The 12,370-nt window shown below is 44.9% G+C and overlaps 1 protein-coding gene across 1 annotated transcript; it reads left to right on the forward strand.

Annotated features, from left to right (window-relative positions):
• Positions 1-10,501: 10,501 nt before the first annotated feature.
• Positions 10,502-11,801, forward strand: LOC147621031 (uncharacterized). The gene is made up of 3 exons (XM_086825380.1): positions 10,502-10,612; positions 10,665-11,180; positions 11,589-11,801. Exons 1-3 carry the CDS (start codon positions 10,502-10,504, stop codon positions 11,799-11,801), a joined length of 840 nt encoding a protein of 279 aa, XP_086681506.1.
• The last annotated feature ends 569 nt before the right edge of the window (positions 11,802-12,370 follow it).

Consider the following 12,370-nt stretch of genomic DNA (forward strand, 5'->3'; position numbering starts at 1 on the left):
TGTAGACAGCCCCGGCTTCTCTATTAATTGTTAATAGTGATCTATTTGATTGATTTACTAGTTAAAGTTTGTATTCTTTTAAACAATAGCATATGCCTTAAATAAAGAATGTCTTATCGCAATCTCAAGTTGAAATGCAAAAATCTTTGTGAAAAGGATTGTTTTCTTAAGAAGGTAACATGGATTCTAGTCCTATGATTTAGTTGAGTAAATGGATTGTTATCTTGGTTAAATTAAGGTGCATGTACAACTTCTCCCTGCCTTGACGCTGCCCCGTTCTTGTGCTTGTGTAGCCGGACGACAGAGATGTTAGTAAGGCCCGGAGTTGGCCCATGGTATCCCTCATACCATTGGGAGAATGAGGTTTGCCGATTGAGGCGAGTGATTGTGATGCTGCCTAGTTCTGAGGACCCAGGATAGTGCGGTGAATTAGCCCACCCTAGTGCATAGATATCCCTCTGAGGGGCGGGAGGATCGAGCGACAGAGCCTAAGAGGGCGATAGGCCAACTTGAGTCCTCGCCGACGATGAGGTGTATGGTCCCGTAGGGTTTTGCCCAGCATGTAGAGGTTGGAAGGCCGAATTCTAGATCATCGGCGGTATAAAGGAAAAGAATAAGAGAGCTGGTTTGGCTTGTATGAAATTGATTCATGTATAAACTTTGTTTTATAAATCTTATCTTGGCATTATTGTATTGTGTAAAAAGGCTGTTTTAACAAACCTTGTGAAAAGGGCCTTAATTAAGGAACATGTTTATTTATGTCAAACAGTGTGGTAGGATTAATTAGAAAACAAATTGATGCGTGAGTAGAGATGGAATGCTTCGATGGCACCATCCTACGGACGGGGGTGGACCCGATTAGTCGGGTAGCTTTCCAACATATTAAGTGAAAGCCCTACGTTAGATAATTAGTTCTCGGGCAATTCTATTCTAGAAGACTAGGCCAATGGCTATGCCTTGCATGGATGAGGAAAAAAGTGTTGTCTCTAGGAATCAAGACTAGTAGTTGCCCAAATTATGATCAATTACCCTATGGGTGATTTTATTTTTAGAAGACCACATTCCCCCTGCGGGATAGAACTAGGTCTTACCTATGAATCGTATCCTTGAATCTCTGCATGGTCAAGGTGTCGATGAGTAGGAAATTTTCTCCAAGATAAGACTTAGTGGACTATTTTTAAGTGTTTCCCCTATTTTTGAAAGGGGGAAACCTTACATCTCTTTCCCTTGTTGGCTCATTTCTTAGATACATTGTATCCCTAACATGGTTAGCCCTTAGCTTGGCTTCATGAAGCCATTGACATTCTTCTACTAAGTCCATGGAACCTTCGAGCTTTCTTAGCTCCTCTTCCGGCATTTGGGTACTCACCGACTCCTTTAGGGGTTGATGGTCTTTCCCCTTGCTCCTCTAGATCAAGCTCTTTTTGGTTGATCGCTTGATCCCCTTCTTCTCTCGATTGGGGGTGGATCCTATGTCGATCATATCTTCTTTGGATCCATCTTTAATTGTGACCTTGGTGTCACCCTTACCCACTTTTTTCACTCTTCTCCTCCGGCCAGGTCTAGAAATGGTCGCATCTACTCGGTTCTTCCCCTTGCCCCCCAATTGGGCTTAGGCTCGTGTCAGGACATTGAGTGGTGTGATATTTCTAGGCTACACACTAATGGTCCAGATGGTGGCCTAATTAGAAGTGGAAGTCAAACCACTTGCGCGATAAGTAAAATCCTTGATCAAATGGTCAATGCCACATTTATTACAAGTATTGGCATGTCATTAGGCGAAGCAGTCAATTATTGGGGTTGGTGCGTATGAACCACATTCTTGTTTGGACACTCAGAAATTCAATGCATCCCACCATAGCCAAAACATTGTAGCGGTCCTCTCCTCATGTTTGAGTTCATATCCTTACCCTTCCATTATACCATGGTTTGAAATACAGGTACTAGCATGTTATTCTGTAGGACATAGAATTCAGGTGCAATCTCTGCAGCTTCCTCATAGTACTCTCCACTAACTTCTACTTCACGTACCATATCAATATCTTCTAATGGCTCTTCAATCAATGCTTGGTTGATTTTAGCGTGTGGTGGTAGAACAAGTAGTGGTAGAGGTGAAGTGTCTTGTACTTGAAACATCCTCCTAGGTAAATAGGAAGAGTTGGGTTGTCTTGCAACTGCACTGATTTGTACAAGTGGTGCTGATAAGGCCAATGGAGTTCTAGGTGCTAGCAGTTGTGCAACTGTTTGGAACCTTGGATATGCACATTGAAGTGTCATGATTCCCTAATTCTACAGTGTGCACAATAGAGTAGTGGCCTTGCTCTCTTAACTACGGACATTTGATGGTAGTGTGATTCAATTTGCACATGGAGCACCACACAAATTCCCTATGGGGGTAAAGATGGTTATGCCCATGCCCAGATGCTTCTCTTTCCTCCTTTACCTTCAATTTCTCTAGTATTGTGTTACTAAGCTCGTCCACAGTCATGTTTCTGGCTTGCTTGCTCTGAGTTCAAATCTCGGGGTGGTGACTCGAAACACGCAAAGTTGTTGTTACCGAAGATATTCTGACATCTTCCAGTTGTGGCAATTCTAGCATATTATCTTCATATTCAATTGCCAATTTGCAACATGCATCTAGAGTGGCTAGTTGTGCTAGTACCAAATAATCATGTGTCTTGTGGTCTCTAAATCCTCTCCAGAAGCAGGGTAATAACTAATCGTCGTCAGTTAGCCTCTCCCATAGTTTGCAGCTTGAATTTAAGTGCTTTAGTTGAGATACATAGCCTCTCATCGACTCCATTTCCTTTTGTTTTGATATTGTGCAGCTATGCCATAGGACTCCATATGTTGCCACTTCTAGCAAAGCTGGGCACAAACACATTCTTGAATCATGTGAAGTTAACCTTATCCTCAAGTTTGAGGGTTCGGAACCACTGATGTGCTTCCTTCTACGGTCAGTGAGAAAGCATGAATCAATGTGTCACATCATTTGACAGGCCCACAAGTTTTGCATGTGGATTCAAAAATCTCTACATGTTAAATAGGATCCCCATCTCTAGAGAATTTTTGGACGTGCTTGGAAATGATGTGTGGCTTCATCTAGGAGGGTCAGGATTCTAGAGCAGTGCCTAGTTCCCTGACCATTCCTTGGCCCATTTCTGTGGTCGTATTCAACAGATCCGTCCTTGTGGCTATGTTAAGATCGAGGGTTGGATCCACCCTTGGTCTTTGAGGAATTTCCCCCCCCCTACCTAGACCTCGTCCTCTTCCTGTTTTGGCTCTTCTAGGCATCTCTGGTCTATGGGATGGCCTTGCCACTACACCTTGGAATGGCTCATCATTAGTTGCCTCTGTACGTCTTTGCAGAATTAAGAGTTCCATGTTCTATAGGAATGTAGGATGATTGATCATCTGCTCGATGTCCTTTTTGGTGTACAGATGGTCCTCCACTTTGCCCGCTGCTCTTGCTATATTATCCTCTTCTTCCAGGGTTATAAACCCTTCCTCTGCTCTAGGCTCTTCATTAATGGGTTCTAAGTTTGGAATTTCTCCCTCACTTCTTCCCATGACTATTTTTGGCTCTTTATCCCATGATTGAAGTAAGTTTAGACTTCCAATATACTTTTGTTTGGCTCTCGCCCTTTGAGTATCGAGCTCTTGTTTCCTTAAGCTCAACTCTTGTAGCTGTCGTTCCAGCTTAATCCTTTTTAGATCTAACTCTACTTCCTCTAAGGTTGGAAAGAATACTTGACCCGTCCTGGCCGCACTTTCCATGTCTCTCCTCATTCGGGGGGTGCCAGTGTTCGATAGCCTTGAATTTGACGTTTGGATGGGCACTTCTTACCTTGGACCAAGTCTAGCAATGGTTGACAAACCCATGCCCGTAGATTACGTTTCTTCATTGTCGTGGCCAATTTAGAGACCAAAAAATCCCCGAGCAATATCAATGATACCACTAGATTTGCTTGGGGAGGGTGGTTTCTCCTCTTCCCCAAACCTAGAGTATCACAGCCCTTCTTCCATGGATTCTGCACTACTAGTTTCAAAACGGTGGTCAGATTCCTTAAGACACTCAAACCTTAAGTGCATGTATGTATGATCTGATAAGCTATTTTGCTATCCCAATTAAATTTTGATCAGATTCTGTTGACCTATTTCTAAGGCCGTGAGATTGTGTAGAGAACAATTCACGGCATGAAGTGTCAGAAAATAGTTTACGTCGTGAACAATTTTCTGCACTTTTAGGTGTTTAAAATTTTTGCTTTTGGAATCAAAGTTCCCCATTACCTTGTTATGGGTTTCAATTTTTTCAAGACGTCCTTAGCCTTAATCTAGCTATACCAAGTTCATGAGTTTAATTTGATGAAGGCGTGAGATTGCAGAAAAAGTTCACGCCGTGAAGAGCTAAGGTTTTATGTCATGAAAAGTAATTGGTTCACGTCATGAACTAAAAAATAGTTCATGCCGTGAAGGGTTCTAAAATGGTTCACATCATGAACTAAAAATGATTCACGCCATGAATCATTTTTAGTTCACATCAAGAGTTCTAAAACAGTTCACGTCGTGAACGGTTTTTTGCACATTCGCGATTCTTAATTTTGTTAGACCTCATGGTGTTAGAGGTGTCAAGATAAGGCTACCTAATTTTGGCAAGGTCATCCCATGAATTGCGGCATTAATCTCGGCATTGATGCCAGGAGTGGTTCACAGTGTGAAGTTGTAGAAAACGGTCCACGTCTTGAATGATTTTCCTACAGTTTCAGGTTGGAACTTCCCGCATCTAATGTGATTCTCAGTGCAAAATACTTATCCAATTGTTTCCAACATGATTGTGCCATGCCTAAGGAGTGTAATACGAGTTCAAGGCACAGTCATTGGCTCCTTATTTTTTTTATTTTTGTGAATTTTTTAAAAGAAGAAAAAACAGGACACCAACCTACTCATTCACATTGATGATTCCAATGATGTAAATATAAAAATTAACTAGAAAAAACAGTGAAGCTCTTCTCCAAGACCACTCCACCACACAAATACACAACAAACACAACTAATTTCTCATGATTTTTACTTCCACACAAACCTTATCCATTCATTTCCTACACAATGCACTTACAGAATGCAAAGGCAATCATGAATCTTATGTAATGGGAGCTGAAACTCCAAGAGGAAGGAAGAAACAAAGGTGTTTCCCCAGCAATGACACCAAAAATGTTATGGGCTACCATACCTCTGTGTGCGGCATTTACCGCACACCGCAATTGCATTCTTGTAACCGCACCGAATAAATTGTTATGCGCAATAGTCAGTAGTGATTCCAAAGGATATCATTAGCAGATGTATCTATTCGGATCACAGATACTATTCCTATATATGGATGTAACTATATGTACGAATCAATGGAGTTCTTCAATCAATGAAATCTGTTGCAATGTTCAGTGTAATTTTCCATACTTGTCTTCAATCTGTGATGCTGTAATTTAATCTGTTGCAATGTTCAGTGTAATTTTCCATACTTGTCTTCAATCTGTGATGCTGTAATTTTCCATACTTGTCTTCAATCTGTGATGCTGTAATTTAATCGTTTATCTTTCTGTAAGATAAGTATGCTATGCAAGAAGGTAACCAGTCCCGTAATCGCTTACTATCTGACATGAAGTAAAATGCGATTACACTTGGCAACCAAAATGTTCGCGAATGCGCACACATTCTCAGGGGCCTCCTGAGGTGGTGGTCCGAGTAACTGGGTGGAGGAGCCACCATCTCTTTGACGAAGCTCATCGTGGCTCGACGAGTAGCTCGCCTCCTATCCGCACTCCAAAGGTGGTCGGGCATCCTTTGACACCCCAAACCCCTCCTCGAACAGCGGCGCGATGGCTTTTTCCTTCACCACCACAGTGGTTACACACCAGCCACCTGTCATGATGGTCATGCGGCGCCAGCCCACAACATCAAGTATTCTAAGTTTCGGGGGAAACAAGGAGAAGATCCGGATGCACATGTTCGGCAGTTTGACAACTCTTATGCCCTGAGTGAATGTGCCTCCACCCTTTGATCCTCTCCACAAGAAATCAGTTGTCGCGAGTCTACCCTCAGTGGGCAAAGCATCTAGATGGCTGGCAGAATATCCCGTCAGGCATTTTCAAGATTATGATGCAGTGCGTTTGTCGTTCCTGCGCTGATTCTGTGTGGAAAATTTCGAGTGATGCTGCAACGGGTTCCTTAGGCACAACGGCCAGCTCAGGAAGTCTTGAATGATTATTTCTTGAAGGACTTAGCAAAGGACTTACGCATGGCCCTGGCCACTGTGGACAAGTGAATACACCGCTGGTGGAGGTCATTGCTCAATCTATTCTCGCCGGGGAGTCGTTGGAGGATACCAATTCCACCACCATGAGGCGATCCAAGCAGAAATCGCACAGCAGCATGTCACGGGGACACCGTCGACATAGCTCGGACAGTGAATCGGAGGACAGTAGTAGTGCAGATTCTGATGAGGCACCAGTGCGGGAGACCAGGAAATCTCACAAAAGTGGGAAGGTCAGCACGGGGCCCACAAGGGAGTCTTCGGCTATTAAGTCCACGAAGGAAGTCTGGTGTTCTCGTTGCCGTAATCTTGGCCACCCAGTAATAGAATGTGCGATGAACAACAAGTGGTGTGCTATCTGTATCAGCAACTCCCATAACACGTCGGAGTGTTACTATAATGGGAGGGGGCACAAGGCTCGCCCCGGCAACCAGGTCATGAATAGTGGGAAAGACACAGAATCTCCAGAACTCTCAGCCGCATGGGTACAGGTTAGGAATAATTCTAAGCAACCCTATCACAACAACAGTGGCGGTAGAGGTGGCGGTTGTGGTCGTGGTGCGGAGGCCGGGCCGTAGATCATCCGAAAATTTATCTTTTCTACACAGAGGAAGGACACTGGCGCCAGGATTGCCTAGAAGCTCAAGAGTATGATTGGAAGAAAGCTGAGAAATAGGCAAAAGCTGTAAGAAAACAACCAGTGGTGGCCATGGTTCAGATTCAATCGTTGGAGGCAACTCTGGATCCGGAGGTGCATGGTCACACGCTCTGGTCACAAATTGAAGCTCCCTAGAGCAAGCGCACAGCGCAACAACTTCTGGATTGGACCACACAAGAAGCTGTTCGCCACCACCAGCAAGTTACTTCTTGGGTGGACAAGCAAGCTCTGGAATGTGTTCCACTGTTCGGACCAAGTAAAGTGAAATTTCGGGATGCTGTGACTCTCATCGACGACATACCTCAGTCGGGGAAGCCTCTCCATAGGAGCAACAGGATCTTTTAGAACAACCGTCCCACAGTCGAGTTTGGCTGAGAGTGAAGAATGGGATGGATTGCTCGACGCCCCTCTCCAAATCAAATTGGGTCACCTTCTTAAATTGGTGCCAAACTTTCATAAAGCATTGCTTCCGTCAGAGGAGATGGGCAAGGCATCCACACCAACTGCAGTGTCATCCGTGCAAGCAGCTCACCCGGATCTCGTGGTGGCAGCAGTTCTCGTGGCTGATATAAGAATTTTAGAAATTTCTGTAGGCTTCCGAGGCCTCACAATTGATCAAGTGCTGATCGATGGTGGAGCTGGTGTTAATATTGCAACAACGGAGTCCACTTGTAAGCGCATGGGTTGGCAAGCATGGGATCCTGCACCATTTCTGGTACACATGGCTGATCAGATGAGAGTCCGACCCTTGGGCATCTTGAAAGGCATGGTGGTTGAGGTGGCAGGCATACCCTTTGTCATGTCTTTTGTAGTGCTGAGCATGGAGGATTCTGCTGAGGAGTACAATCTGCTGGGTCGTCTCCTTGGTTGCGACAGGAAAAGGTCCAGCATAATTGGAAGCATAATCTGATGACCATCCGCAAGGGTCATAGGAAGGTTGAATTCGCTCTGAGGGAATGCCATCAACTGAGCAAGTCAGTTTGGCCTGTCATTGTTGCGAAAATAGTGAATATGGCAGATGGCTTGGATGAAGATGAAGAGGACAAGTTCTTGCGGGAAAATGAGGATTTGATTCCATTTTGCTCAGTGGATGTGGCATGTATTGTTGCGGAATACCTCAGGCCTGCACCTGCGGTGTGTTCAGTCATCATGGACAAAGGGAACCTCTTTGGGGAAAAATTGCTGGGTTCCGAGGAGTATGCATCTGAAGATAACATGAAAGACATTCTAGAAAAGGAGCACGCTTTTGAGGCGCAAATGAGCCGCATTACCCATGCCAAAGAAGATGTCTTGGAGACCAATTTTTTAGGAGATGACAAGGAGACTCAACCGGTGAAAATTAGTGCCTTGCTGGAGCCCGCATTCAAAACGGATCTGGAGCCCGCATTCAAAACTGGTGGAACTTTTGTGGGAATTCCCGGATGTGTTTTCCTGGGATTATGCTGACATGAAAGGTCTGGACCCAAAGTTCTTTCAACACCGCATTTACTTGAAGGCGGATGTGATACCCTCTAGGCAGTAGCGTTATCGCATCAACCCGCATGTAGCCAAGTAGGTCAAGGAAGAGCTGGGCCACCGCTTGCTGAGAGTGGGATTCATAGCACCTATTGAAAACCCGGACTGGATTTCTCCTATAGTCATTGGTCCCAAGAAGAACAAGAAATTATGCATCTGTGTGGATTACAGAAAGCTTAATGCGGCCACAGTCCCAGACCCTTTTTCCTTGCCCTATATGGATTCCATTCTAGATGATGTAGCTGGGCATGAAATGTACTCGTTTCTTGATGGATTCAGCGGCTACAATCAAATCCAGATGGCACCAGAGGATCAAGCCAAAACCGCATTCATCACCGCATGGGGGGTGTTTGTGCACTACTGTCATGTGGTTCGGTTTGCGCAATGCACCTTCCACCTTCCAGCGCAACATGTGTGAAATCTTTGGGCCTTTTCTCACCAATTTTATGCGCACTTTTTTGAATGATCTGAGTGTCTTTGGCACTAGTGTGCTGCATTTGGGGCACTTGCTGCTTTGTTTTTAGCGCTGTCGTCGGGAGGTGTCCTTCAGTCTTAATCCGCTCAAGTGTGTTTTTGCGGTGCGAAGTGGCAAATTGCTGGGTCACATCATTTCCTAGGATGGCATTGTGGTTGATCCAGACAAAGTGGCAGGGGCTATTATGCAAGCACCTACACCTGTGGATCCTAAGGTTGTATGCGATTTCTGGGCCAAATTTAGTGGCATGGTCGCCATTTGCGATTTTTGGCACATTTGGCAATACCTTTAAATGCAGCAGCTCATTCTGACTGCAAAGATTTTCGATGGACTGAAGACTGTGATTTGGCTTACCGTCGGCTCAAGATTCAACTTTCTCAAGCACCAATGATGATTCCTCTTGATTGGGGGTGGATTTTCATGTTTTTGTGGATGCTTCAGATGTGGCAATCGGCAGTGTTTTGATGCAGGAGCAGACTGCGGGATGGTTTTGCCCAATTTATTATGCCAATTGCCGATTTTCTTCTGCTGAAAAGACTTATTCCGTTACAGAGTAGGAAGGCCTTGGAATGGTGTACTCTATGCGGCGGAAGTTCCGGCACTATCTTTTGGGCCGTCGATTTTTTCTTCCATGTGGATCATTTTGATCTTCTTTACTTGGTGCGGTAGCAAAATTTAATAGGTAGATTGGCTCAATGGGTTCTATTATTACAGGAATTTGATTTTGAAGTCATCCATTGCTCGGGTGCTCAGCATGTGGTGGCAGATTACCTTTCTCAATTGGTGGATTCGGAGGAGCCAGCAGTCGGCATGGATGATGAATTTTCGGATGCTTCACTATTTTCGGTTCAACCAAATGCGGAGGGGGTACAGTCTGAAGAGGAAGGAGCACCTCTTCCGAGCATTCCATGGACCTGGTATGAAGAAATGTTTTCTTTTATCTCTAGTGGTGAGATGCCTGCTCATTTAACCAGGGATCAGCGGCGGCGCCTTGCTTTGTGGAGCCGCTCATTTGAAGTCTGTGTGGGGAAACTTTATTATTGCAATGTTGCAGATGCACTGTTGCGGTGCATCCTGCCCCATGAGCGGGAGTCAGTGTTGTGGGAAGCCCATTGCAGAGTTACTGGTGGGCATTTCTCAAGAAAAATCAGTGAGGAAGAAGGTCTTACAAAGTGGATTATGGTGGCCGTCTGTTCATGTGGATTCACAGCAGTTTGTGCAACAATGCGATGTTTGTCAGCGCATGGGACAACCATCCCAGCGGGATCGAATGCCTCTCCATCAGATTCTTCTTTTGGAACCATTTTAGAAATGGGGTCTGGATTTTATAGGCCCAATCAAACCAGCAGCGGCTCTAACCAGGAATAGGTATATTCTTACTGCCACAGATTACTGTACAAAGTGGGTAGAAGCATGGGCTTTGCGGGATAATACTACCCTCTTTGTAGCAAAGTGTCTCTTTAAGGATATTTTTACTAGGTTTGGCTATCCAGTGGAGTTGGTCAGTGATCGGGGCGATCATTTTATTAATAAAGTCATCAAACGAATGACGGGGTTTTACTTTGTGCTGCATCGCAAATCGTCCCCGTATTACCCTCACGCCAATGGGCAGGTGGAATCTTCCAATAAGCAGATAATCCGCATTCTGACTAAAGTGGTAAGTCTTCATTCGGACAGGTTGGGATGTGAATCTGCCAACGGCACTTTAGGCTTACCGCACAGCGTTTAAAGTGGCAGCTAGGTTGACACCATTTAAACTTGCTTTTGGCATGGAGGCCATCACACCAGTCGAATTTATGGTTCCCAGTTTGCGCCTTGCGGTTACGGATAGATTGCTGCCAGAGGATTCATTGGCATACAGACTGGAGGTCATCCAGGAATTAGATGAAGAGAGGATGAAAAGCTTTTTTTGGGCGCAGGAAATTCAAAGTCACAGAAAGTGGCAAGTGGATCAGCATTTGAAGAAGAAATTTTTCCAAAGAGGGCAATTGGTGTTGGTGTTTTCTTCGCGCATGTTCAAGAAACCCACAAAACTGAAGATGCAGTGGACTGGGCCGTTTTGGGTGTATGCTTTTTGCGGTCCCACTTCCTGTTTCCTTGCAAATCTTCATGGGAAAGTTCTTTCTTCTCCGGTCAATGGGTTTCGAATGCGTCATTACTTTCCGACGGTCCCTCTTCAATGCCCTTTTTCGGTTTCTGAGGAGAATACACTTTCTTTCATGATGGTTTCAGTCATTCCACATCAAGGGCGGCTTTCGTCAATTTATTTTTCTTGGTTTTTTCCAGGTGTCATACCTTCATGCATCGAAAAGCGGTCGTTGTTTTGCATGCGCAAACTCCCTCCTTTTTGTGGAAAAGCATTCTATTTTTGCTCTTACTTTTTTGCTTGCCTTCTGCTCTTCTTCCTTGCGCTCTTGTCTTCTGCAGTAGCCATGACTGCTTCTCTTACACGTAGTTTTTGTCGGTCACGCCAATCGTGCATCTCGAGAGCAGCCACCTATTGATGCATCGCTCACTGACAAGCGCATCCGCATTTACTCCAACTTCCATTGGGAGCGTGTGTAGGTACACCCGCAGTCATTGCCCTTGCTTACGGGCGACAATTGGCTGTGTGCGATATGGTGGCTTTCCAGGATGCAGCGGTGGAGCTCATAGTGGATTATATTCAGCAGAAGCTACACTTGCCTGCCGACGAAGCTATTGCTGCTAGCAAAATGGTGGCAGTCCTTGCAGCTCAGATGGAGGCAGAGTTTGGTCCTAAAATCAGTGGAGAGTATAAACTTTCAGGATGCACTGATTTGGTAGCCAAAGAGTGCTACTACAGATGGCTTTTAGAAGCCATTTGACTGTAGGCATGGCTGCAGGCAAAGACTTATACAATGTCAGTCAAGGTGAAGCAATTGATCAAAACTTATAAGTTCAAGCCTGTTTCTTGGGCTCGTGTCCTAAAGGACCGAATTTGATTTGAGGCCCAGCGGGTCTATTCTCAAGTGCAAAAAGGGTGGGTCGTACATTCAAAGGTGGGTCAAATATTGCAGATCTTGTTCCAAGGTGAGAAGGGAATGGATGTTCGCTTCAAAAAAGCAAAATGGAACGGACGTTCACTTCGAGATGAGAAGTTTATAGGCGTTTCCAAAATTTGAACACAGAAGAAAAGGCACGGGCATGCACTCAATTGAGCTCTGGAATGGACGTTCGCTTCGAGATGAGAAGTTTATAGGTGTTTGCTTCCAAAATTTGAACACAAAAGAAAAGGCACGGGCATGCGCTCAATTGAGCTCTGGAATGGACGTTCGCTTCGAGATTGCTTTGAGATGAGAAGAAAATGGGCATGGCACATTCGGAACGGGCGCGACAGTTTAGGAACAGATGGGGCACTGTCAGCTCTGGGAATTTTCCAAGATTTGTCTAGGGA

This window comes from Cibotium barometz, chromosome 31 (assembly GCF_041138505.1).
Source record: "Cibotium barometz isolate CiBa-2024 chromosome 31, ASM4113850v1, whole genome shotgun sequence".
Classification (NCBI taxonomy): domain Eukaryota; kingdom Viridiplantae; phylum Streptophyta; class Polypodiopsida; order Cyatheales; family Cibotiaceae; genus Cibotium; species Cibotium barometz.

Coding starts and splice junctions, on each gene's coding strand:
- LOC147621031 (XM_086825380.1), top strand. CDS start 10,502: ATGACGGGGTTTTACTTTGTGCTGCATCGCAAATCGTCCCCGTATTAC. Junction 10,613..10,664: donor TCCGCATTCTGACTAAAGTG/GTAAGTCTTCAT, acceptor ACGGCACTTTAG/GCTTACCGCACAGCGTTTAA. Junction 11,181..11,588: donor ATACACTTTCTTTCATGATG/GTTTCAGTCATT, acceptor GTGGCTTTCCAG/GATGCAGCGGTGGAGCTCAT.